Source organism: Lepidochelys kempii, chromosome 17 (assembly GCF_965140285.1).
Source record: "Lepidochelys kempii isolate rLepKem1 chromosome 17, rLepKem1.hap1, whole genome shotgun sequence".
Taxonomy (NCBI): domain Eukaryota; kingdom Metazoa; phylum Chordata; order Testudines; family Cheloniidae; genus Lepidochelys; species Lepidochelys kempii.
The window spans coordinates 409,118-436,060 of record NC_136396.1 but is presented as its reverse complement, the minus strand read 5'-3'; the positions used below and the strand labels follow the sequence as shown (position 1 = coordinate 436,060).

The 26,943-nt window shown below is 46.7% G+C and overlaps 2 protein-coding genes and 1 long non-coding RNA gene across 9 annotated transcripts in view; 1 reads left to right on the top strand and 2 right to left on the bottom strand.

Annotated features, from left to right (window-relative positions):
* The window catches only part of LOC140899780 (uncharacterized), a 57,674-nt gene that overhangs the window by 4,392 nt on the left and 26,339 nt on the right, over positions 1 to 26,943 (bottom strand). Inside the window, exons 4-5 of one of the 2 annotated variants that reach the window (XR_012155445.1) lie at positions 12,661 to 12,780; positions 9,668 to 9,876 (exon numbers count right to left, since the gene is read on the bottom strand). This is a non-coding gene — a long non-coding RNA (uncharacterized LOC140899780). Of the gene's footprint in view, positions 1 to 9,667; positions 9,877 to 12,660; positions 12,781 to 26,943 lie in introns of those variants that run through there. The other variant, XR_012155444.1, reaches the window with a different exon arrangement.
* SLC43A2 (solute carrier family 43 member 2) overlaps positions 1 to 26,943 on the top strand; it is a 75,566-nt gene that overhangs the window by 40,963 nt on the left and 7,660 nt on the right. For all 6 annotated transcript variants that reach the window (XM_073315822.2, XM_073315819.1, XM_073315821.1 and 3 more), the window contains 6 exons: positions 8,600 to 8,692; positions 11,047 to 11,180; positions 11,681 to 11,880; positions 12,446 to 12,592; positions 26,049 to 26,187; positions 26,515 to 26,647. In XM_073315822.2, coding sequence (XP_073171923.1) covers positions 8,600 to 8,692; positions 11,047 to 11,180; positions 11,681 to 11,880; positions 12,446 to 12,592; positions 26,049 to 26,187; positions 26,515 to 26,647 — 846 coding nt within the window. The remainder of the gene's footprint in view (positions 1 to 8,599; positions 8,693 to 11,046; positions 11,181 to 11,680; positions 11,881 to 12,445; positions 12,593 to 26,048; positions 26,188 to 26,514; positions 26,648 to 26,943) is intronic.
* On the bottom strand, positions 15,175 to 19,249 carry LOC140899778 (uncharacterized). The gene is made up of 2 exons (XM_073315827.2): positions 17,487 to 19,249; positions 15,175 to 16,819 (listed from the first exon to the last, which is right to left on the bottom strand). Exons 1-2 carry the CDS (start codon positions 18,010 to 18,012, stop codon positions 16,395 to 16,397), a joined length of 951 nt encoding a protein of 316 aa, XP_073171928.2. The 5' UTR covers positions 18,013 to 19,249; the 3' UTR covers positions 15,175 to 16,394.

The following is a 26,943-nucleotide window of genomic DNA, read 5'->3' as shown; positions in this document are numbered from 1 at the left end:
TGCCGAGTGGATCCTTCATTGTTTGCTGAGTTGAATAGATTCATGCTCACCTGTATTTTTTTTATATGAATGGGGTAGTTGGCCTATGACTCTTCTATTTGAAAAGCTTGCTATTGGATGGTTAGCCCAGGGCTCAGCTGTCCCTTACCAGTGGGGATAGTTGGTGAGAGGGAAGAGAAGGCTCTTTTCTGTCTTTTGAACCAGATTCTGCATTCACTTACACATGTGCAATGCAGCTGACTGAAGCAGGGTCCACATGTAATGCACTGAATTTAGCTTTAGCTTACTCTTAGGAGAAGGTGGAGGAGCACAAGGCTCTTGAAAGTTGAAGGATGTAATGAAATCTTGGGCAGGAAGGCGGGGAAGTACTGTTCTTTTGTAAATGGCAGATACTATTGTTTGTAGTACTGCATTGACCAGCAACAAAGCAATTAACAGCATAGGGAGTTGTTCTGAGGTGCGGGACAAGTACTTGTACAGACCAGTTCCTTTTGAGCGTGGCTGTGTGATTGATTTTTTTTTTTTCCCCCTACCCCACCCCTCCCTAGACAGGGAAGGAGAGTTCCTTGGCACAACGGGCTTTTCCCTTTTATATGAATGAGAATTACTCCAAGGTGCTGACAGACTTTTTCTTGGAAGTGCTGAGCTGTTGAAATATGCCCAGCCCAGCTCCATCTGTGCAGCATACTTATGTCTGTTTACTCAGTCCATTGACTGGAGCACAAACATCAGCCAGTGGCTAAGTCTGCTGCCTCTCTGCATTTTGGGGCTCTTGTTGCTTAGAGATGGGAGCAGATGCAGCAACCAATTTGAGAATGAATTTTTCACCTCATTACTCTTACCCTTGTTAGTGTGGCTGGAACTAGGTGTTCTGACCTGAAAATCTCTCAGAAAATTGCTTGAGAAGCAGTTATATTACCTGTTTTGATCAAAAATGTCTCAAAGGTTTGGACCCAGATCACTTTCACCTTGTTTTTAATTTTCTCTCTAACCTATGGGTTACACACAGACTGAGTTCCTGTGAATTGTCATGGGCAGAGGCTGGGTATGGATGCTGTTGTATGTATTGTAATGTCAGAATTGTGGCAGCTGCTTTAGATAGCAAGTAAAGTCATAGTCCAAAAGTTTCAAAAATGTGTATAAAGCCTGGCTTCTAAATTCATATGAAACACCCACTTCAGAAAACCCTGGCTGTAGTCCTGGACCCAAAGAGTGTACAGGGTAAATGGAGTATGACACAGGCAGAACATAAGGAGACAAACACCAGCAAGGAGGGGCCCATGAATAAGCCTGTGGGGCTGCTAAGGTGACTCATATCATGTTAGTGTCAAGGGTGGTGGTTTGGTAACTTTGTGTTTATCTGGGTCACTATTGGAGAGATGGAGGTTGCATGCTATATGAGAGAGGCTGTGTGTAGGCATCCTTAACTGTCTCTTTAGTGAGCTGTAGCTCACGAAAGCTTATGCTCAAATAAATTTGTTAGTCTCTAAGGTGCCACAAGTACTCCTTTTCGTTTTGCGAATACAGACTAACACGGCTGCTACTCTGAAACCTGTCTCTTTCCTGATATTCTGTCTGACTAGCAATGAAAATGCCACGCATGGCCCCTCTTATACTGAAATAATTGTAACTGGGTGAGGCCTGGGGAGAACTGCAGGAGCTGTGGTCCTCTCTGGCAGCTCAAACTTATTGCAGTGCACATTGGTAATAATAAACCAGGCTGACAGCAGGCCTCCCTTATGCACTCCTCTGCTTCTTTCAAATTCCTCCCCATATGACCAAATTCAAAGTACTCTTAGAGGGTGTGTGAGAGAGGCTTGCAGCTCTGAGTCTGATCTAGAGCAGAATCCACTTTCACTCATAAGTGGGGCTAGGTCTGTGATGCAATGTCAGAGCACTGGGGAATGCTATGGGGGCTTAGATATGAGTGTCATTGGTTGCAAGTGGATGTGCTCTGACACTTATGAATTGCAGGTAATAGGATATTTTTCTGCTTGGTGTTGCCACTCTATAATACAGCAAGTGAGCATTTCATGTGTCTATAGCTTTTCATAGAAAGAGAAATCCAGCAGCCTATTAATACCTTCATCACCGCAAATGAGAACAGAAGCAATAAGGAAACTGGTCTTCAGAGGTGAAGGTAAAGCCTTATAAGAATAAAGGTTAGAATCTGAAACAATTCTAAAAGTAACCATTAGTAAACCTTTGATTGCCAGTGCTCATCTGGACTGAGTTTGCACCCAGAGTTGTGACTTGAGCTGTGGGGCAGTGGTCTTCAGAGTTCTTTTGTATGACAGTTTATCTCAGCAGGAGCCCTATCTTGTGGCCAGAGACCCAGCATTTCAAAACTTGTCTCTAACTTTGGACCTGTTTCTTTATGCCCCCAAACTTGCATTTCCATGCATAGATCGGGAAGTTAGACATTAGGCTGATTTGCCTGCATAAATTCTCTTTGGGGCGTGTAATAGCTATACATGTAAATGTGGGAACTAGTGTGAGGGCCCTTTCCCGCTGTGACCCATGAGCTGTATGTAGAAAGGTGTGAGAAGGGGGGGGAAAAATCAGAGAATGAATGCTGTGCATATAGGTATTGCCATTACCAGGGGATGCCTCCTGCTCTGGGGCAGTGTGGATGTTACATACACAGTGTGATCATAATGAGAAGGGAATTTAGAGGTGAGCTGGGAACAATGAGACTGAGATGAGCTTTAGGTAAGGAGAGCTGAAGAGCTTGATATTCATTGCCCAAAGTCCAGATGCTTCTGCACTAATGTCTCCAGACCTAATGAGTTGAATGTGGTGTGAGGAGCCCATTCTGGCTGGTACAGGAACTGACTGGTGAGTGCGTAGATGTTTGTGTATGTAAGTCCTGAGAAAAAACAAAGTGACTTCACCACCCCTCCAATTGCAATGACCTATAGTGCTGCTTAGGTTGGGAATGCAAATCCTAGGGGCCTCACCCTCTGCTGCAAGAGCTAATTCTGTGAAGCCATAGTTCTGGTGAAGGTTGCTACTTCATATGTTTTTTGTTTTTTAAAGGCAGTGGATGGAAACTTGTCAAGATGAATTTTTATTCAGACTAACTGCTCAAAGGAGTGGATCCTTTGTAGCTGATGGTGATGAGGTTTCCAACCCTTACAAGATGGGTCACAGGTATTGAGCTATGAGTTGCTTGTTTCCTGGGCTGTGGCTCCACCCTTATCAACTCCAGCCAATGGGTGGAACCCCACCTGGGTGCATAAAGATACTATCTGACCTCAAATGTGTGTGAGTCAGGCACCCTCCTTGCTGCCCTTAGTCCTGGAGAAGTGTAAGTTGGTCCTACCTGTCAGCTGTGGTAGAGGGTGAAGTCTGCCCATGATGCCTGAGAAAGGATGCTTCATATGAACAGCTGTGTCAGGGCAAAGGGGGATAAGATGTGGGACCCTGTGTATGAAATTTGCCTCCTAATTCTGAAACCTTCTCTGTAACAAATCCTTGGGATATAATAAAAAACAAATGGCAGGCTGTATAGTATCTTTGATAAGCTAATGTCTGAGCCTGCTCAATCTGTGTTTCCTGGATGTCCTGAGCTGCAGGGCTGACAGATTGGGGAGGAGAGTGGGAGGGCAACAATGGCTGGTGATGGTGTTCCCAGTTCTGGGAAGCTGGTCAGACAGACTCTGCCTGTTACAGTGCAATGCAGAGATCTCTAGGGAGTGACTTAGATTTAGCCATTGTAAGCAGGCATTTGTAAATGGACACAGAGCAATCCATGCTGGTGGCTGACTGCAACACAGGAATCTAAGAGCACAGGGAGCTCAAGCCAAACTATTCTGCACAGGGAGATAAACATATGTGATAAATTACCACAGAGGGCCTTTTATAGATTGTAGCAGGGAGCATCAAGAAGAAAAACAGCTGTATTTTAAAATGAGAATAGGATAGAAAACAAGCTTGTGTCCTTTGCTGCTGTTCTGTAATGGGGAAGGGCAGCCTTGTGAGTGTCTTTATTACTAAGCAGTATTCGGAATATCAAGTTGTGTGTTTTTGTTTTTTTTTTCCTGGAGAAGGGGAACTGGAACTTCCCCTGGCCTTGATGGAATGATACTTTCATAGTGAACATTTCTCTAGGGCTTGGAAGGAGTTCAAATTAAATAGCTATTAACAGAAAACCAAGTTTTAGACATTGACTAAAAATGCCTCTCCCAGATGCTCAATTTCAGTCTCTTGGGATTTCCCATGAATTCTCTCCAGTCCTCCCAGCAAAAACCAGGAAGTCAGAACTTTTATTTCTAATGTTAAAAAAATAAAAGAAAAAACAACCCAAAAACCCAAGCATACATAGCCCTTTCCTGTCACATTCATATACTATGGGGAAGCAAGAAGACCCAAACATGCTTTTCTTTGTTTTTACTTTGTAGCTCCTCTTTACATGGAGAAGTCTCAGTACTGCAACCCCAAGCATTCAAAACACTTGTTAGGCCTTTAATCATAAAGTCACATGTGCAGGATTGGGACTATATCTTGAAAAGTGATTACTCTTAAAGGGACATAGAGGTCATGGTGGTGACTGGCTGAACATGGGCTCTCAGTGCTAAGAGGCTAACATAATCCTTGGTTGCATAAGCAGAGGAATGTAGTGTAGGGGTAGGTAGGTGTTTTTTGTCACTGCATACAGCATCAGTGAGACCATTACTGGAATACTGTGCCCAGTTTTGGAATCCACACATCAAGATTGGAAAGAGTTTAGAAATGAGGTACAAGAATTATTCTGGATCTGGAAAATCTCTTACATGATGGAAGAAGCTCCAATATATTTAGTTTATCCAAGAGAAGGTAAAGAGGTGACATGATCACTGTCGTTAGTATCTATGTGAGGAAAGAATTTCTGATAGAGGAAGGCCCTTCAATCTTGCAGAAAAATGCATTACAAAATCCAGTGGCTGGAAGCTGAGAAGTTGCACAAATTCAGATTAGAAATAAAGTGCAAAATTTTAATGGTGAGGGTGATCAGCCACTGGAACAGTTTACCTTGCGATGTGGTGGATTCTCTGTCACTTGGAACCTTTAAATCAAGATTGCCTTTCTTTCTAAAAGATGTGCTGTAGCTCAGCTACAATTTAGGGCTTGATGCAGAAAGTGCTGGATGAAATTCTCTGGCCTGTTATGCAAGAAATCAGACTAGATGAAATGGTCCCTTATAGCCTTGAAAATATATGAAAAATAATAAAATTTTGGGTCTCTCTGCCTTTTTATGGTTCACTTTTTCAAGTCTCCTCTTCTGCAACCATGAGAGCTAGAAAATATATTTTTTTTTTTTTAAATAATGAAAGCTGCTGATTGTGTAACTGCCGGTCCCTAGTAGCTGGAGCTGTAAGAAAAACACCGAACATCAAGAGTTGGCAACACTGATGGGGAAACAGGATATGGAAGGAGGATAGCACCAGTGCCCTTTTCCTGGTCTATTTTGAAGGTTTTCCTTTTAGGACCAGCTCTTTCTTCCCTTCCCCACCCCGCTCCCCCACAAAAATCTCAGGTTCAGATAATCAAGTGGTCAGGGCCAACAATTGGGGCCAGGTTTTCTAGAGAGTTCATCCAAATATGCTGAACTCTCTTGAAAATCCAGCTATTTGTTTTAGTACTTAAATGGGAGCTATGTTCTTTGGAAAGTGAGCCTTTCTCAAAATTCTGCCCTAATGCAGAGAGGAGCACAGGTTCTGCCTTCCCTCCTTGCCATAAAAAGACTTGGATATAATGGCAAAGACTGTTTCGCTTCTTCAAGCACATTACTAAAAATTGCCACCAACCACTATGGTTGAAGTGTCACCTAGGCTTGAGTCTTGCTTCTGTGCTGTGTAGAAAAAGCTCTTTGTGTGATCTCTGTTGCTTTGAAAGAAAACCAAGCCATGAAGCAGCTGTGTTTGTGGAGTACTTGCCCTGCTCGAAGCCCTTCCCGCAGCAGCTGTTGTAATTCTGTAGGCTTATTTAGGTTTAGGGTATTACTGAATTTAAATAAACAGGAGCTGAATTCCCTGCCTGGTGACAAGGACCAGCTTCTTTCTAGAGTAAGACAGAGAGGTTACAGTGTGACAGGTGTTGTGTTGCGGTGCAGATTTAGGCCACCACACCCAGAGCTGCAATTTCATGCCTGGGAAGAGATCGCTTTATATGTTTCCAATGCACACCTCCCTAGGACAGTCAGTTGACAGCTGTTCTGGATGTAGGTATCTGGGTGTGGGCATGTCCTACTGCAGAACATTGCAGCATGCCCTGCTGCCACCAAGTTGTTTTCTCACGTTTCCCCAAAAGTAGAGTAAGGGCTAGTCTGTGCTATATGGTGCAGCTGCAGCATGTCTGGTGAAGATGCTCTTTGCCAGCGGTCACCAACCCATAGATCACGATCAACTGGTCAATCCTGGAGCCTCCAGCAGTCAATTGCGATCTCCAGTCACTAAAAGTCGGGCGGTGAAGTGGGGCTAAGGCAGGCTCCCTGCCTTCCGCGGCCTCCCACTGCTCCCAGAAGCGGCCAGCATGCCTCTGCAGCCCCTGGGGGGTGGCAGGAGTCTCCATGCACTGCTCCTGCCTTCAAGAACCACCCCCGCAGCTCCCATTGGCTGGGAACAGGGAACTGTGGTCAATGGGGGCTGTAGGGGTGGTGCTGCCAGGGCAGGCAGGGAGCCTGCCTTAGCCCCGCTGTGCTGGCGACCAGGAGCTGCCCAAGGTAAGTGCTGCCTGGTGGGAGCCCACACCCCAGCCCTGAGCCTCCTCCTGGAGCCACCACCTCAAATCCCTCCTGCACCCCAAACCTTCAGCCCTGAGCCCTCTCCCGGAGCCAGCACCCCGTACCCCCTCCTGCACCCCAACCCCCTTCCCCAGCCTTTAGCCCCCTGCTGGAGCCTCCATCCCAAACCCCCTCCTCCACCTCAGCCCCCTCCCAGAGTTTGCACCCCTCACCCCCTCCTGCACCCCAAACCTCCAGCCCGGAGCCCTCTCCCAGAGCCAGCACCCCAACCCCCTGCCCCAGGCTCCACCTAAAACCCCCTCCCACACTCTGAACCCCTCAGCCCAGAGCCTGCACCCCCTCCCAAACCCCTGCTCCAGCCCAGTGAAAGTGAGTGAGAGCGAGCGACGGAGGGTAGGGGGGATAGAGTGAGCAGGATGGGGCCTCGGGAAAGGGGTGGGGGAGATCATGGGTTGGACTTAAATTCAAAAAGTGATCTCGTGCATAAAAAGGTTGGAGACTACTGCTCTGTGCTGATGGGAGAGAGATCTCCCATCAACATAATAAATCCACCTCCGTGAGCGGTGGTAGCTTCTCCACTCTTCACAAAGGTGCTTAGGTCGGTGTAATTTACGTCACTCAGGGAGATGGCTTATTCACACCCCTGAGCAATGTAAGTGGTAATGTAGACCTGGCCTAAATCTCTAAACATCATAACTGCTGCTCCTGCTCTGGGATGATTCAAGGCCCTGGAGATGCATTCCATACGAAAGTTTGTAACGAGAAATAACCATGATACATAACTGAGCCAGATGGCACTTACAGGAGGACTTCAAAATATAAACATGCAGGAGATCCCACCTTGGCACTGACTGGCATGCCTGCCTTATTACTGGGAAAAATTGATTTGTTTTCCTATTGCAACGCACGTATGTGAGAGCTCGTTTCTTCAGGTTTGGTCTAATTTTTTGCAGCTCAGCAAGGTCCCTAAACAGCAAATAAAATAATAATATTGCTTTATTTATCAGTCTTAGAAGTAGACACCTTCTGGCTTTATGATCTACGAACAATTGTGGCATTGTACAAAGTGCTGGGAATAACTCCCCTAGAGTTTGAGGGACTGTGATGCAGTTAGGATGCTGAAGAATGAGAAATAATATGGAAGTGAGTGGAGATCAGTATCCTGTGGGTTGTGTGTGTTAGAGGTTGGGGGCATTATTAATCTATATTAATCTCCCCTTTTCTAGCTAGTAGACGGGACCGAGGTGTATACAATTCAGAGGTGTAGAGAAAGGTGGTGAACACAAAGTTTGACATGGAAACTCGTTGGAAAATACGATCGTGAAAGAGTGGGCAGTGGGGGAGTTAAAGACAGACACCTTTATGCAAAGGGTAATTAATGTGTAGGGAAGACCTGCTCCCAAAGGCAGCAAGAAAAGCTGCAGCAATGGCCATGTTTCTTTTGGTTTAAAAGCTAGTTATTAAGGGCTTTTCTACATGGGGAAATTTACTGGCATAACTATAGTGATATACTTATAACTACCTGTATGGGCCCTCTTATTCTGGAATTAAAGTGCTTTTACCAGTGTGTGACATACTGGTATAAATATACTGGTAAACTTCCCTATGTAGGCAAGCCTTGATGGGGTAACACTAAAGGCAGCAGAGCAGATGAGCTCTTTCACAGCCTCATTGCATCCCAGTGTACTGTTGTGGAAAGCCAAATAAATTATTGAATAATTAACATTTTCTTCCATTTCCTAGATCCAGAGGCCAAAATATTTGGTGCCAGGGGCTTCTCAAAGCAATGTTCTTCTCTTCCTTCCTTCTTCCCCTAGTCCAGTTTCAACAAGATGTTTTGTTTGTTTTTTCTTCCCTCCCCCCCCCCCCTTTCAGCTGCCCAACATGTTTGGTGATCTTCGTTCCACGTTCATTGCTCTGATGATTGGCTCCTACGCGTCTTCGGCTGTCACTTTTCCTGGAATCAAGGTGAGGATGTGGAATCCTGAGCTCTGACAAATTTGGCTCCTCAATTCTGAGGTTGCTGTCTTAGACTCCATGCTGCATGATGGTAATTAGAAAGGGTGGTGCTAACCTGGGATATATGAGACCTATGTTCATTTCCCTGCTGTGCCGCAGACTTCCTGTGTGACCTTGGGCAAGACATTTTAAATGGGGATAATAGACCTTTCCTACCTGACCTGAGTGTTGGGAGGATAAATACATTAAAGATTTTGAGATGCTCAGATAGGTCTATAAACTGGCCAGGATGGTTTTTAGAAGTTCTGAGATGTTTTCAGTGAAAAGTGTACAAGTCATAGGATTATAGTGGTGTTAAAGAAACAAAAGCATTTTCCATCTTTAGTGATATAAGTAATCTCTGGAGTTGAAAAATATAAATTTGAAATCCTGGAATCCATGGGACCGACTGTAATAAAATATCAACTTTTGATTATTATCTGGAGGTGGCTGTCCACCTTCAGATAGTGATAAGACTAATTAGAGAGTTTCGTGGAGAGCTCTGAAAGGGAAGGACAGCCAATAAGTCTGTGCTATTTAATACATTGGTACTGGTGCTCACTGACAAAGATTCATCCGCAGAGGCAAAATTAATACGGTTTAGCTTCTATAAATCCAAGACTCTTATGGGTCCAGACAGTAGGTCAGACCAAGTTATACCAACCATGCAGCAAAGTTCCTAATGGGCTTCCTAAGAAGATCTAGATGTAACTTCTCAAATGACTGCACATTAACTCCTCGCTTAACGTTGTAGTTATGTTCCTGAAAAATGCTACTTTAAGCAAAACAATGTTAAGCGAATCCAATTTCCCCACAAGAATTAATGTAAATAGGGGGAGTTAGGTTCCAGGGAAATTTTTTTTTTGCCAGACAAAAGACAGACAGACACACACACACACACACACAGAGAGTATAAGTTTTAAACAAACAATTTAATACTGTACACGGCAATGATGATTGCTGAAGCTTGGTTGAGGTGGCGAAGTCGGAGGGTGAGATATTTTCCAGGGAATGCCTTGCTGCTAAATGATAAATTGGCACTTGGCTGAGCCCTCAAGGGTTAACGTGTTGTTGTTAATCTAGCCTCACGCTCTACAAGGCAGCATGAATGGAGGGAGAGGAAACAGCATGGCAGAGAGAGACAGAGACACACTCTGTGAGAGAGAGAGAGAGAGAGATGCGCATTGCCCCTCTAAGTACATTGCCTATTTAAGTAGATCAGCAAGTTGAAATAGCAACTGTTGCCAGCCAACTCCCTCCGTCCTGAGCCCTGTCATGTCCCCTCCACTTCTCTGTGGAGATAAGGTACAGGAGTGGGGAGGAAGGGGATACCCTGACATTAGCACACCACTTCTCTCTCCTCTCCCCTCTCCGCCCCTCGCACACAGCAAGCAGGAGGCTCCCAGGGGAGCAGCTCCAAGGCAGAGGAAAGGAGCAGCACAGGGCAGTGGGGGAGGGACAGCTGCACTGCCTGGCAATTGCTAGCCTGCTGGGCGGTTGCCACACAGGGAACTTAGAGGGCTGCCGGTCCACCCTGGTTCTAAGCCCCCACCATCCAACTCCAACGGGCTGCTCTTTCTGCAAGCAGTGGACAAAGGAGGTGGCTGCCAAACAATGTTATAAGGGAGCATTGCGCAACTTTAAATGAGTGTGTTCTCTAATTGATCAGCAACATACAACAAAACAACCTTAACCGGGACGACTTCAAGTGAGGAGTTATTGTATTGTTTCTGACAGAGCTGGGTATCAATTTCAGCAGCAGCTCCTTTTTTTCTTGTAACTGATGTCTTGTATACATAAATTTGTGCAAAAAGAAAAGGAGTACTTGTGGCACCTTAGAGACTAACCAATGTATTTGAGCATGAGCTTTCGTGAGCTACAGCTCACTTCATCGGATGCATACCGTGGAAACTGCAGCAGACTTTATATACACATATATAAAATTGTACATAAATTTTATATATATGTGTATATAAAGTCTGCTGCAGTTTCCACGGTATGCATCCGATGAAGTGAGCTGTAGCTCACGAAAGCTCATGCTCAAATACATTGGTTAGTCTCTAAGGTGCCACAAGTACTCCTTTTCTTTTTGCGAAGACAGACTAACACGGCTGTTACTCTGAAACCTGTCATAAATTTGTGCAAAACTTTTGTTGTGCTTACATGATGTCACAGAATTCCTTCCTTCATTAGATGTCACCTTGCAACCCTGTTTTTAAATGCCACATGCTTTCCCCTCCACCTTCTTCCTGAATCCACTTCAGCAAACATTAGAGTGTAGGATATTTTATGTGCTAATGATATTATTCTGTTGTGAATTCCAGGTTATATATGATTTTGGTGTCTCTTTCATCCTCATTCTGATTGTCTGGGCATCCTGTGCAGGGCTAGTTTTCTTCAACTGTTTCTTCAACTGGCCACTGGAGCCATTCCCAGGACCAGAAGACATGGACTACACGTAAGTGTCTCCTTCTGCTCTTAGGAATGTAGAAATTGCTGGACTGGATCAGTCATGGAGTCCAATCTCCGAGAAAGGCTAGCATCAGCTGCTTCAGAGGAAGATACATTGTATTCCTAATCTTAAATATTTATGGTTGACTTCTAGCTAGTGAGACTCTGGATATTCAGGGAGGACAGTGTGTTCCAGCCTCTCGGACTCACTACAGCAAACACCCTTCTAGCAGCAACTTCGTTTCTCTACTGAGGCCGTTCCAGCTCTGGCACCTTTGATGTGGCAATAAAGCAGAGAGAGAGAGAGAGAGAGGTTTCTCTTTGGTAATTGGATCTCAGGCTCTTTGGGATTTTATAGGTTCAAATCAATGTCTGGAAATCCATAGTCAACCTTCCTGCATCCTGTGACTCCAATATCCTTAGATCAGTCCATGTATCTCAGCCCTGCTTTGCAGCTCTTACTCTCTTTTTTTCTTTTTTTTCCCCCTCCTCTCTTCTGCCACACAGAGTGAAGATCAAGTTCAGCTGGCTGGGATTTGACCACAAAATTACAGGGAAACAGTTTTACAAGCAGGTGACCACAGTGGGACGTCGTCTGAGTGTGGGGAGCTCCATGAAGAACTCCAAGGAGCTGGCAGCTCAAGAGGGAAACAAACTCTGTCTATCAACAGTGGACCTGGAAGTGAAGTGTCAAGCAGACGATGCAGGTATTGTCTCTGGATTTGTACATGTGTCATTCACCCTAGTGCAAAGGGCCAGGACAAGGTCAGTGCACCACTTAACTCCTCAAAATAGGAGCTAAGCAATACTTAGGCCTTGTGCAGGCCCTTACATGTGGTGAATTTAACCCGTGTGTGCAACACATCATTGTCCAGATAAGTATATATTGAGACCACATAAACCCCCCCAGATGCATGGACGGACCTTGATGGCATATGTTGCTGCCCTGGCAGATGTCTGGGTGCTGGTGAACATTACATAGACAGTACATAAAGTATGAACTGCTATAGCTAAAGACTGACGTGCTAAATTCTTACAGCTATTCGTCGTTGTCCTCCTCACATCATCCCTTTTTTAGGGAGTCCCTTCTGTAGAAGTTAGTCACTGGTGCTGAACTCCCCACTGGACTGTCCCTAGAGTATTGTGTTTATGTAATGTAGCCAGTAGAAGACTATGGATCTAAACAATCCAAAGTCTGTTCTGATGTCCTATATGTTTAATAGCCATTACCAGAGGCTGCCTCATTCAGAGACTCTCCTGTTTCCTCTGCAGCATCTCCGTCCTTTATGCACAGTGTCTTCAGCCCCATTTTGCTACTCAGCCTCATCACCATGTGCGTCACTCAGCTGCGGCTCATTTTCTACATGGGGGCCATGAACAACATCCTGGGATTCCTTGTGGAGGGAGACCTGGAGACAGGTAGATTAATACCAAGAATTCTCACCTCTTCCCTTGAAACAGGGAAATGACCCTGACCGTTCACCTACCAGGGATGTTGGTTTCTTATTAGTCACCAGATGCCATTCTGTTTATCTGCCTGTCACCAGCTCAGTGGTCCGAGTGTAACCGACAGCTGCTGTCATGGTCTGATGGGTGGCTGGAAAATGCTAAAAGCAGAGGGGCAACAAGATGTCAAATAAGAAGGTGCACGCTCAAATATCAAGTTATTTTCAGCCAAGCTTTTATTAAATACTTTCCATGTCGTGTCCTTAAACAGGGGTTACCAAGTTTGGCAGGACAGGGAGGGCCATAACAAAAATCTGTTCCACTGGGTATTTTTTATCATGAGCAAGCACAAAATACAGAGCAGCTGAGTTCAACTGCAGATAGTTTTAAAAGTAGATTGGATTTTTTTTTTCCCTTTCTGTAACTCATTCCAAAGCACTGAGGGGAAATGATGTCATGATAGCCTTGTGCATACTGTTGTGTGTCTGGGAGGCTGACTGGCAGCTTCTGTTCTGGGATTTGTTTGTGTCTGATTCAGTGAAGGAAGCCAACAGGAAAGAGTACATTTAGTTTACAGTTTACTTATAAAAGTACCCTGAATTGCAAAACAAAATATAGCTCAATTTTGTCTTGTGCAGTAAGATCTGGTTTGGACTTGTTAAATCTGGAATTTTGTGAAGCTGATAAATCAAGAGGCACTCTTTCAAAAACAATCATGAGGCACTAGGGGAGGAGAGGAGAATAAATTCAAGAATTTCCAAATGCCCCGGCATTCCATGAATTGCTTTGTTTCTTCAGTCCAGTGCTTGACAGACTGTAGCATTTGGCTCTCTCTCTCTTCTGGCTCAAGAGGCAACATAGACATTAAACTCTAAATAGTACAAATCCCAGGGTTGGATGCCTTTCCCAAAATGGGTTCCATGCTTCTCACTCACTTAACACTTCTTCTTTCACTTCACTGCATCCGATGAAGTGAGCTGTAGCTCACGAAAGCTTATGCTCAAATAAATTTGTTAGTCTCTATGGTGCCACAAGTACTCCTTTTCTTTTTGTGAATACAGACTAACATGGCTGCTACTCTGAAACCTTCTTTCACTGTTACTCTCCTCCATTTTGCTTGTTTTACTGCTTGAGGTTAGTTCTAGTTTTATTTTTAGTCCCAACTTTTTTTTTGTTTTTTTTTAAAAGCACAAGTGTTAAGTTTTTTGTGACAATTTCTAATTTATTCTCTTGGTACAACTCTTACTTGGACCCCATAATAGTTCAAGTGAACAGATAAAACTCTAAAATGCTGAGAAATGGGTTGTGTCTCATAGACCTGGTATCTGTTTATGTGCCACCGTCTGGATTTCTCCTGTGGTGCAGCCTGGACCCAGTGTGCTAGCTGCTGTCTTAGAGTTTCCATAGTATCTGGAAAACAGTAGGGTTGTCCAAAGTCTTAGTATTGTCTGGGTTGTGTCTGCTTGGCTCACATGAAGAGCTCTGAGAAGGATGCAGAGGTGTAGAAATGTGCTTTAGGGCAGTGGTTCTCAAAGCCGGTCCGCTGCTTGTTCAGGGAAAGCCCCTGGCGGGCCGGACCGGTTTGTTTACCTGCCGCATCTGCAGGTTCGGCCAATTGCGGCTCCCGCTGGCCGCAGTTCACCGCTCCAGACCAATGGGGGCTGTGGGGAAGCAGCGTGGGCCAAGGGACGTGCTGGCCGCCCTTCCTTTAGCCCCCATTGGCCTGGAGCGGCGAACCGCGGCCAGCAGGAGCCGCGATTGGCCAAACCTGCGGACGCGGCAGGTAAACAAACTGGTCCGGCCCGCCAGGGGCTTTACCTGAACAAGCAGCAGACCCGCTTTGAGAACCAGTGCTTTAGGGCATGGCTACACTTGCAGATGTAGAGCGCTTTCAGTTAAACCCACCTTCGGAGAGCGCAGTAGGGAAAGCGCTGCACTGGTGTGGCCACATCTATGGCACTTGCAGCGACTTTGGGAGTGGGGCTTATGGGCAGCTATCCCACAGATCACCCCTTCCCTTCTGGCTTGTGGGAAGGGTGCGGGGGATGCGGGGCATTCTGGCTCCTGTCCCGATGGGCCGTGATGCATTGGTTCGCATCCCAGGAATCCCTGTGCTTCCGTCCACATTTGGCGCCATCTTTCAACGTTTTTTGTACTGCGCGCCCTGTCTTCCCTTTTGGTCTGCGGGAATGGAGCCTGAACTGCTGAGGAGTATGCTGACGAGTCTTGCCGGCATGTTGCGTTTGGCAGTCGAGTTATTCCTTATGATCCAAAGTGACAGTGAGGTCTCCGACGATGATATTGACTCAAGTAACACATATGACACGAGTTTGATTCTGGCATTCACGGACATGCTCACCACCGTGGAACCCCGCTTTTGGGCTCGGGAACAAGCACTGAGGGGTGGGATCACATCGTCATGCAAGTCTGGGATGGCGAGCAGTGGCTGCAGAACTTTCGGATGAGAAAAGCCACTTTCATGGGACTGTGTGAGGAGCTCGCCCGCACCCTGTGGCGCAAGGACACGAGATTGAGAGCTGCCCTGAAAGTGGAGAAGCGGGTGGCTATTGCAATCTGGGAGCTGGCAACTCCAGACAGCTACCGATCGGTCACTAACCAGTTTGGAGTGGGAAAGTTGATTGTTGGAATCGTGTTGATATAAGTTTGCAGGGCCATTAATCGCATCCTGCTCAGAAGAACTGTGACTCTGGGTAATGTGGATGGCTTTGCACAAATGGGTTTCCCTAACTGCGGAGGGGCGATAGATGAGACACATATTCCAGTTCTGGCACCAGCCCACCTAGCCTCCGAGTATGTTAAATGGAAGGGCTATTTCTCTGTGGTTCTCCAGGTGCTTGTGGATCACCGTGGGCGTTACATTGACATTAACGCAGGCTGGCCAGGAAAGGTGCATGACGCACGCATCTTTTGGAACACTGGCCTGTTCAGGAAGCTGCAAGCCGGGACTTTTTTCCCAGACCAGAAGATCACTGTAGGGGATGTCGAAATGCCCATTGTGATCCTTGGAGACCCCGCTTACCCCTTAATGCCGTGGCCCATGAAACCCTACTCAGGGAGCCTTGACAGCAGCAAGGTGCAGTTCAACAACAGGCTGAGCTGGTGCAGAATGACTGTGGAGTGTGCTGTTGGCCGTTTAAACGGCTGCTGGCACTCTCTGTATGGGAAGCTGGACCTGGCCGATGACACATCCCTGCGGTTATATCCGCGTGCTATACCCTCCATAACATTTGTGAAGGGAAGGGTGAACGATTCACTCAGGCATGAAACTTGGAGGTTCAACATCTGGAGACTGAATTTGAACAGCCAGAGAGCAAAGCTATTAGAGGGGCCCAACGCTGGGCTGCAAGGATTAGGGATGCCTTGAGGGAGCAATTTGTGGCTGAAAGCCACCAGTAATGTCTGGTGCCCTGCATGGGAGTGAAGTGCAGTGGTTCCAATGTTAGTAGGAATCTGTGTTTGCTACATTGACTTGCAGTGTCTGTTTCTTTCTTTCCTGGGCTAAGGTATCTTTTACCTTATGCAATAATGTTTTCAAAGCCAACAAATCCATTTATTGAAAAGAAACACAACTGCTTGGGAAACAGAGAGGGCAAGGGGGTGGGGTGGGGAACGGTACGATCACAGGTTTGCGTATGTCCTGTTATCGTACTCGGCCTTCCTGTCTGGAGTGCTGCGCAATGAGTGCTGTACTGCAGGGTGACAGGGGTTGCGCGCAGAGGGTCAGGGTCGTAGTTTTCAGGGCTGGGTGGTGAAGCTACAGGTGTTGGAGGCAGCTGGTGGCGATAAGAACCCGGATGTTGGGGAAAGTGGGTTGGAGGTGACCTGGGGGCACAAGGGAAAGAGTTCTGGGACAAGGGCTGTGGGGGAGGGGGCAGGCGCGGTAGGGCTCCACCTGCAGTGCTACGAGCGCCTGGATCAAGTCCGTTTGGCGCTGCATGATGCTCATCAGCCAATCCGTGCTTTGCTGCCAGAGCACAGCGCTTTTCTGTCGGCGCTCCTTATTCTGCTGGCGGATCCTCTTTTCACTGTTCCACCACTCCTGCACTTTTTGATTTTCGTTACTTGAATGCTGCATCACTTCATGCAACATGTCTTCCTTGCTTCTACGTGGCCTCTTTCTGATTCTTTGGAGTCTCTTGGCCGGTGATAACACGGACGGCTGAGATCTCAAGGTTGCATCTGTAAAGGCAAAATGCAACACTTAACAGAGGCAGCATTGTTCACACCAGACAGAGCAATGATTCCCCCGTACTTAAGGGCAAGCACAGTCTACATAATAGCATAATTTGCCCGTCCCAAAGTAAGCGCACATAACCCATGGGAGCCCCGAAATGGTGAGTAAGCACAGGGTCAAACATGACTGACTGTTTCACAGCTGTACTGTCCTCTGGGTTTCTGTGCCTTGGGGAGAGCCAACAGTGGGAGGGGGCCCCTATACCGAACACTATCCCCACATTTTCCACAGGAGTTCGTCCTGGAAGATATCTTGCTGCTGAGAGTGACCTGGGAAGCAAGGGAGGGTCTCCTACTGCAATGTGGCTTCTGCCCTGGCCCATATGCAGCTTGCCTGTGTGCAGCAATGGTCTCCCCACCCCGCACAGCACAGTGGCAGGGACACCTTAGCCTTACTGGGACAAGGACCACAGTGGCTCTCCTGAGAAACCTGTGCAAGCACATTGCCCAAGTTCTGGATGAGACCTTTGAAGAGATCACTGGGGCTGATTACCACGATGTGAGAGAGCACATCAACGCCCTATTCCACATCGAGGCATGCATGCAGCCCTAACCTTCCTCGCCCCAAGAGTCCGCACCGAATAACTTCCTTCCCAAAATAAAAGCTGCTTACCGGGAACCTCCTTTGGTATTTGTCCTTCCCCAAGCAACGGCCGCCACAACTGGCTACCTTCCTCCTGGCTTGAGAACAGCTCCTGGCTACATGCATCTAGGGATGCCAGGGTGTCTTCCTCTGCCTCAGCACCCTCGCTCCTGCTTTGCTCCACCTTCTCCTCCTGCCTTGTTGAACTGGGCTCTGAAGTGTCCATGGTGGTACTTGGAGTGGAGATGGGGTTGCCCCCAAGTATCGCATCCAGCTCTTTGTAGAAATGGCAGGTTGCAGGGGCAGCACCGGAGTGGCTGTTTGCCTCGTGGGCTTTGCGGTAGGCATTCCGCAGCTCCTTCACTTTAATCCTGCACTGCAGTGCGTCCCAGTCATGGCCCCCTTCCATCATGTCCCTTGATATCTGCCCAAAGGTATCATAATTCCTACGGCTGGAGCGCAGCTGGGACTGGACAGCTTCCTCCCCCCCAACGCTGATGAGGTCCAGCACCTCGCAATTCCTCCATACTGGGGATTGCCTGGCGCATGGAGGCATGGTCACCTGGAAAGATTCGCTGAGAGCACTCCACGCCTGGCTGAGCAAACAGGAAGGGGATTTTCAAAATTCCTAGAGAATTTAAAGGGCGAGTCTGATGGTTGGTCACTTGAGGGCAGGGCAGTAGAGTTCAAAGTGATGACCAGAATGGCTAGAACAGGCATTGTGGGACACTTCTGGAGGCCAATCAGAGTGCACTAACAGACCAGGGAGTCCACAGTGGTGCCGCGGTGCTCCAGTGGGGCGCACCAAACATTATTCCACTCGCTGAGGTGGAGTACCCAGAGCGCTCTAGCCACGGAGTCAGAGCGCTCTACGTGCTTTGCCAGTGTGGATGGGTAGTGAGCTAGTGTGCCCAGGGCTCCTTTAATGCGCTCTAACTTGCAAGTGTAGCCAAGCCCTTAAAATCAGAAATGTAGGGCTGGCAGGGATCAGGTGAAATCATCAAGTCCAACCCCTTGCGTAGTGGCAAGACCAAGCAAATCTAGACCATCCCTGACAGGAGTTTGTCCAACCTGTTCTTAAAAACTTCCAGTGATGGGGATTCTACAACTTTACTACCTTGAGAGTTAGAAACCTTTTCCTCATAGCTAACCTAAATCTGTCTTGCTGCAGATTAAGTCCATTACTTCCTGTCCTACCTTCCTTGGACATGGAGAACAATGTATCGCAGTCCTCTTTATAACAGCCCTTAACAGTTTTCAAATATGTTATCAGGTCCCCCTCCATCTTCTTTTCTCAAGACAAAACAGGAACAATTTTTAAAAATCTTTTCCTCATAGGTCAGGTTTTCTAAACCTTTTATCATTTGAGTTCCTCTCCCAGAATTGGACACAGTACTCAGTTGAGACCCCATCAGTGCTGAGTAGAGTGGAACAGTTACCTCTGTGTCTTACATACGATACTCCTGTTAATACACCGAGAATATTAACCTTTTTTTCACAGCTGCATTGCATTGTTGATTCATATTCAATTTGTGATCCACTCTGACCCTCAGATCCTCTTCAGCAGTACTACCACCTAGCTCGTTATTCCCCATTTTGTAATTGTGCATTTGATTTTTTTTTCCCCTTCCTAAGTGGAGTATTTTGCACTTGTTTCTATTGAATTCCATCTTGTTGAATTCAGACCAAATCTCCAATTTGTCAAGATCATTTTGAATTCTAATCCTGTCCTCCAAAGTGTTTACAACCCCTCCCAGCTTGGTGTCCTTTGCAGATGTTTTAAGCACATCCTCCACTCCATTATTCCAAGTGATTGAATGAAAATATTGAATACTACTGGACCCAGGACTGACCTCTGCAGGACTCCCCTAGATATGCCCTCCCAGTTTGACACTGAACCACTGATAAGTAGTGAACCACTACTCTTTCAGTATGGTCTTTCAACAAGTTGTGCACTCACCTTAATTTCATCTAGACCACATTTCCCTAGTTTTTTTGTCATGTGGGTTAGGGGAAGGGCTGGACAAATACATTTATTACTTACCCTTTCCTGCTGCTTTTACATACTGTGGTTTGTTCACAGAACAGACCCTGTAATTGCTCTCAGCTGCACTGAATAATGCAAGGAGAGAGCTGAGTGGCTCAATCGTTGTTCCAAATGTTTTCAGAGTCAAGAGGATGGCCTGAACAGGACTGAGTGTAGGGTAGGCAATGGGAGTAAAATCAGTAAGCTACAATCTGACACTGATACTTCCTGAAAATCCTGCTTCCTGCATAGATTATGCTGACTCAGACCTCACTGTGAAACCTCCCTGCAGCTGGACAGAGCAGTGGGTTCAAAGCTTCTTATGTTCTAAGAGATAAGAGAGCAAAGATGGGTGCAGTGACCTCTTAAGTGACTTGCATGGTCCTCTTGTCCACACCTGTGGTGTCTAAGGCAGGAAATTTGCCTGTCTGTATCATAAAGTGCCATCTTTTCCATGGTGGTATAGAAGTAATTTTAACTATATTGAGGTAGGTTTCAGAGTAGCAGCCATGTTAGTCTGTGTCCGCAAAAAGAAAAGGACTTGTGGCATCTTAGAGAGACTAACAAATTTATTTGAACATAAGCTTTCATGAGCTACAGCTCACTTCATCGGATGCCCCTTACTGAACGTGTGGGCCCCTTACTGAATGAGGGAGGCAACCCAGTGACAGAGGATGTGGAAAAAGCTAATGTGCTCAATGCTTTTTTTGCCTCTGTCTTCACTAACAAGGACAGCTCCCAGACTGCTGCGCTGGGCATCACAACATGGGGAGTAGATGGCCAGCCCTCTGTGGAGAAAGAGGTGGTTAGGGACTATTTAGAAAAGCTGGACGTGCACAAATCCTTGGGGCCGGACAAGTTGCATCCGAGAGTGCGAAAGGAATTGGCGGCTGTGATTGCAGAGCCATTGGCCATTATCTTTGAAAACTCGTGGCGAACGGGGGAAGTCCCAGATAACTGGAAAAAGGCTAATGTAGTGCCAATCTTTAAAAAAGGGAAGGAGGAGGATCCTGGGAACTACAGGCCAGTCAGCCTCACCTCAGTCCCCGGAAAAATCATGGAGCAGGTCCTCAAGAATCAATCCTGAAGCACTTACATGAGAGGAAAGTGATCAGGAACAGTCAGCATGGATTCACCAAGGGAAGGTCATGCCTGACTAATCTAATTGCCTTCTATGATGAGATTACTGGTTCTGTGGATGAAGGGAAAGCAGTGGATGTATTGTTTCTTGACTTTAGCAAAGCTTTTGACACTGTCTCCCACAGTATTCTTGTCAGCAAGTTAAAGAAGTACGGGCTGGATGAATGCACTATAAGGTGGGTAGAAAGTTGGCTAGATTGTCAGGCTCAACGGGTAGTGATCAATGGCTCCATGTCTAGTTGGCAGCCGGTGTCAAGTGGAGTGCCCCAGGGGTGGGTCCTGGGCCCAGTTTTGTTCAATATCTTCATAAATTATCTGGAGGATGGTGTGGATTGTACTCTCAGCAAATTTGCGGATGATACTAAACTGGGAGGAGTGGTTGATACGCTGGAGGGCAGGGATAGGATACAGAGGGACCTAGACAAATTGGAGGATTGGGCCAAAAGAAATCTGATGAGGTTCAATAAGGATAAGTGCAGGGTCCTGCACTTAGGACGGAAGAACCCAATGCACAGCTACAGACTAGGGACCGAATGGCTAGGCAGCTGTTCTGCGGAAAAGGACCTAGGGGTGACAGTGGATGAGAAGCTGGATATGAGTCAGCAGTGTGCCCTTGTTGCCAAGAAGGCCAGTGGCATTTTGGGATGTATAAGTAGGGGCATAGCGAGCAGATCGAGGGACGTGATCGTTCCCCTCTATTCGACATTGGTGAGGCCTCATCTGGAGTACTGTGTCCAGTTTTGGGCCCCACACTACAAGAAGGATGTGGAAAAATTGGAGAGAGTCCAGCGAAGGGCAACAAAAATGATTAGGGGTCTGGAACACATGACTTATGAGGAGAGGCTGAGGGAACTGGGATTGTTTAGTCTGCAGAAGAGAAGAATGAGAGGGGATTTGATAGCTGCTTTCAACTACCTGAGAGGTGGTTCCAGAGAGGATGGTTCTAGACTATTCTCAGTGGTAGAAGAGGACAGGACAAGGAGTAATGGTCTCAAGTTGCAGTGCGGGAGGTTTAGGTTGGATATTAGGAAAAACTTCTTTACTAGGAGGGTGGTGAAACACTGGAATGCATTACCTAGGGAGGTGGTAGAATCTCCTTCCTTAGAAGTTTTTAAGGTCAGGCTTGACAAAGCCCTGGCTGGGATGATTTAATTGGGGATTGGTCCTGCTTTGAGCAGGGGGTTGGACTAGATGACCTCCGAGGTCCCTTTCAACCCTGATATTCTATTCTATGATTACTGATACCTGGAGACAGTGTGCCAGGTTCTGATCCCACCTACAAACATTCCTGACCATGGCAGGGATGAGGGGCAGCTGGAGTTCCGCTCTTACTACACGGGGTAGAATAAGGGTTTAAGTTCTCTGCTCAAATGCCTCCAGCATGCCTCATGGGCATTGCACGTGTTTGTATTTCTTTGTGATGGAGACATATAGGGAGGAGGGGACTGAACTTAGTCCTGTTCTGCTTGCAGTTGTGGGCACTTAGTGCTGAAGTGGGCAGTTTCAGATTCTTGATCCTTATTCCAGAACTGCACTGGATCTGATTAATCAGTCCCTCTGTGTCATGCACAAGTCCACAATCACATGAGATGTGGCGAAGTGGCAGGGGGGGAAGCATTGGGGAGAAATATTCCCCAGTGACTCACCAGAACTGGGGGCAGCAGAGTTTCCTCCTGAGCCTACGCTCGCTGTTGCACAATGCTGCTTGTAAACTTTTCTTCGTTAGCTGAGGAGTTTTTTATATCTTAGGTTCTGATGTGGAATGAAGCAATTGCTCTGTGAGCTCATATCCTATCTGTGCCTCCCTATCTGTCCTGGTTGGATACAGATTTCAGAGTAGCAGCCGTGTTAGTCTGTATTCGCAAAAAGAAAAGGAGGACTTGTGGTACCTCAGAGACTAACCAATTTATTCGAGTGTAAGCTTTCGTGAGCTACAGCTCACTTCATCGGATGCATAAAAGTGGAAAATGCAGTGAGGATGTTTTTATACACACAGACCATGAAAAAATCGGTGTTTATCACTTCAAAAGGTTTTCTCCCCCCACCCCACTTTCCTGCTGGTAATAGCTTATCTAAAGTGATCACTCTCCTTACAATGTGTCTGATAATCAAGGTGGGCCATTTCCAGCACAAATCCAGGGTTTAACAAGAAACGTCTGTGGAACGGGAGGGGGGGAGGGGGTAGGAAAAAACAAGGGGAAATAGGTTACCTTGTATAATGACTTAGCCACTCCCAGTCTCTATTCAAGCCTAAGTTAATCGTATCCAATTTGCAAATGAATTCCAATTCAGCAGTCTCTCTCTGGACTCTGGTTTTGAAGTTTTTCTGTTGTAATATTGCAACTTTCATGTCTGTAATCGATTGACCAGAGAGACTGAAGTGTTCTCCGACTGGTTTTTGAATGTTATAATTCTTGACATCTGATTTGTGTCCATTTATTCTTTTGCGTAGAGACTGTCCAGTTTGACCAATGTACATGGCAGAGGGGCATTGCTGGCACATGATGGCATATATCACATTGGTGGATGTGCAGGTGAACGAGCCTCTGATAGTGTGGCTGATGTTATTAGGCCCTGTGATGGTGTCCCCTGAATAGATATATGTGGGCACGGTTGGGCTTTGTTGCAAGGATAGGTTCCTGGGTTAGTGGTTCTGCTGTGTGGTATGTGGTTGCTGGTGAGTATTTGCTTCAGGTTGGGGGGCTGTCTGTAGGCAAAGACTGGTCTGTCTCCCAAGATTTGTGAGGGTGATGGGTCGTCCTTCAGGATGGGTTGTAGATCCTTGATAATACGTTGGAGAGGTTTTAGTTGGGGGCTGAAGGTGACGGCTAGTGGCGTTCTGTTATTTTCTTTGTTAGGCCTGTCCTATAGTAGGTGACTTCTGGGTACTCTTCTGGCTCTGTCAATCTGTATCTTCACTTCAGCAGGTTGGTATTGTAGTTGTAAGAATGCTTGATAGAGATCTTGTAGGTGTTCGTCTCTGTCTGAGGGGTTGGAGCAAATGCGGTTGTATCGCAGAGCTTGGCTGTAGACAGTGAACCGTGTGGTGTGGTCTGGGTGAAAGCTGGAGGCAAGTTTGCAGACGACACTAAACTGGGATAAGAGGTAGATACCCTGGAGGGTAGGGATAGGATACAGAAACACCTAGACAAATTGGAGGATTGGGCCAAAAGAAATCTGATGAGGTTCAATAAGGATAAGTGCAGGGTCCTGCACTTAGGACGGAAGAACCCAATGCACAGCTACAGACTAGGGACCGAATGGCTAGGCAGCAGTTCTGCAGAGAAGGACCTAGGGGTTACAGTGGACGAGAAGCTGGATATGAGCCAGCAGTGTGCCCATGTTGCCAAGAAGTCCAGTGGCATTTTGGGGTGTATAAGTAGGGGCATTGCCAGCAGATCGAGGGACGTGATCGTTCCCCTCTATTCGACATTGGTGAGGCCTCATCTGGAGTACTGTGTCCAGTTTTGGGCCCCACACTACAAGAAGGATGTAGATAAATTGGAGAGAGTCCAGCGAAGGGCAACAAAAATGATTAGGGGTCTGGAACACATGACTTATGAGGAGAGGCTGAGGGAAATGGGATTGTTTAGTCTACGGAAGAGAAGAATGAGGGGGGATTTGATAGCTGCTTTTAACTACCTGAAAGGTGGATCCAAAAGGGTGGATCTAGACTCTTCTCGGTGATAGCAGATGACAGGACAAGGAGTAATGGTCTCAAGTTGCAGTGGGGGAGATTTAGGTTGGATATTAGGAAAATCTTTTTCACTAGGAGGGTGGTGAAACAGTGGAATGCATTACCTAGGGAGGTGGTGGAATCCCCTTTCTTAGAAGTTTTTAAGGTCAGGCTTGACAAAGCCCTGGCTGGGATGATTAGTTGGGGATGGGGATTGGTCCTGCTCTGGGCAGGGGGTTGGACTAGATGACCTCCAGAGGTCCCTTCCAACTCTGATATTCTATGATTCTGTGTAGGTAGGAATAGCGGTCAGTAGGTTTCCGGTATAGGGTGGTGGTTATGTGACCATTGCTTATTAGCACCATAGTGTCCAGTAATTAGATAAGCTGTTACCAGCAGGAGAGTGGGGTGGGGGGAGAAAACCTTTTGAAGTGATAAACACCCATTTTTTCATGGTCTGTGTATAAAAACAACATCCTCACTGCATTTTCCACTTTTATGCATCCGATGAAGTGAGCTGTAGCTCACAAAAGCTTATGCTCAAATTAATTGGTTAGTCTCTAAGGTGCCACAAGTCCTCCTTTTCTTTCTGGTGGGTATAGTAGGCTTCTGGGGTTTCTGCTGCTAATCTTTTTGCTTTTCCATATTTGCTCTCTTGTTGCTGCTGCTTTGTTGCTTTGCTGATGCAGTGATGGATACAGGTAAGCTGGGTGTTTTTTAGCACATTTCTAACATTCCCTTCCTTCCTGTATTTCAGTGATGCTTGGCTGCACAGTGCGTCTAACAAACATGTAGATACAGTGCAGTTAAGTGTTTCTTTGGGGAACCCTGCAGTAACAGCACTGAGGGTCCAGACTCCCGTGAGTGACTGCTGACCACTGGCTGTTAAAACTCTTCCTTTCTCTAAACCCATCCCTGATCCTAGTCTGTGTGTGGCTAACAAACAGTGATAGGTAGGGAGGAAATTACCAGTCTCTGCTGATTACTCTTCTGACAGTTAGCCCTTAGTGAGAAGATACCCTTGGGCCCTTCCCTTGCTAGGAATCCTACTTCCTCCCCTGCTCCTCCCACCACCTTCCTCTCCCTCAGCAAAACAAGCCCCCTCCCTAAGCACGCAGCTAGCTTTTTCATTCTGGCCTGTCTTCCAAAAAACATGATTACCTTCCCACACTGGGTCCTCCCTGCCCTGATGACTTCCCCTACTAGTTCTTAGCACAAGGGCAGAATTGGAAACCAGCAGCAGAGGGAGGCACAGCTAGAACCCCAGGGCAAGGGAGGGGAGAAGATTCCTAGCTGGAGGTTAACAGGCAGGGGAAGACTTACTCCTCCTCAGAGCAGGGTCAGCAGATTCTTAGCAGTCAGAAGCCTCTCTGCACTCTGCTGGATATAGTGCCACTCTTTGGCCACTGCTCTATCCTGTAAATTAGCCAGTTTCCAGGTACCATCCTCCTGGGAACTAGCTACTGTTAGTTGTTACTGCTTCTTGGAAATTATGAAAAATATCATCCTGGCTAGAGTGGACAAGTGTGGCATATCCATTGTAACACACTTTTTTGCCTTCTGGGCTACTGTTGATCTGGGACTCTGAGCAGTAAATAGGACAACACCATCATCCCCTTAGTCTGAGGCTAGCAATGACTGGCCTTAGTGGATAAAATGACCAGTCGTTATGAAACGGGACCTGCTGCTGTTTTCTCTTACTGCTGAGTCCCATTGGGGGACTTTGACATGTCATCTCTTTTCTCTGCAGTGAGTCTCTATACCTCCGTTTTTGGGGTGTTGCAGCTGCTCTGCTTGATGACTGCCCCCATGATTGGATACATCATGGACTGGAAGCTGAAGGAGTGTGATGATGGTTCAAAAGAGGCTGACGAGAGTGATGTTAATCAGTAGGTAGCACATATTGCAGGGTCCAATCTGATATCTTTAATTGACCCAGTTAAACTAAACAGATCTAATTCTGTTGTAAACTGATGAATATGAGTCCATATAGGGATTTGCACCAATTAAACTAAACTGATTGCCATAAATTATTTTAGTTAAATGATGCAACTTCTGTTTGTAGATGAGGCTGGAGTCTCAGGTACATGCCAAGACTCAGGTACGCCAATGTGGGGATTTTGGTTTCTTGTATCCTCTAACTTCTCAGGTTCCTAGCTGAGAGTTCTAGTTGCTGCTGCACTGCCTGTGTGATATATTCCTTGCTTTCCCTCCAGAGATGGTAAAAAAAGGAAAAAACGTGATCGCCAGATTCAGAAGATTTCCAATGCCACAAGAGCTTTTGTGTTCACCAACATACTACTAGTTGGATTTGGAATTACCTGTCTCATTCCTAACCTGCCCTTGCAGGTGGGTATTTCAGAAAAGGAGTTTTGTACTGGAGGATTCCTAGCATAGGCGCCGACTCTGTAGGTGCTTCAGGGCTGGAGTACCCATGGAGAAAAGTTAGTGAGTGCTTAGCACCCACTGGCAGCCAAGCTCCTCTGTCTTCCCCACCGCCAGCCCTCCCAGTGTCTCCTGCCCACCACAAACAGCTGTTTTTGCAGCAAGCAGGTCAGCTGGGGTGGGGGGGAGAGCGGGGTCAGGACACATGAGGAGGAGGGGAAGAGGTGGAGTAGGGGCTTGGGGGAAGGGGTGGAGTCAGG

Bases quoted from the DNA above. Each gene is read 5' to 3' on its own strand.
- LOC140899778 (XM_073315827.2), bottom strand. From the start codon at position 18,012: ATGCCTCCATGCGCCAGGCAATCCCCAGTATGGAGGAATTGCGAGGTG. The intron at 16,820-17,486 runs GTAAGCAGCTTT...TTGCCTTTACAG, and splicing joins AATACCAAAGGAGGTTCCCG to ATGCAACCTTGAGATCTCAG.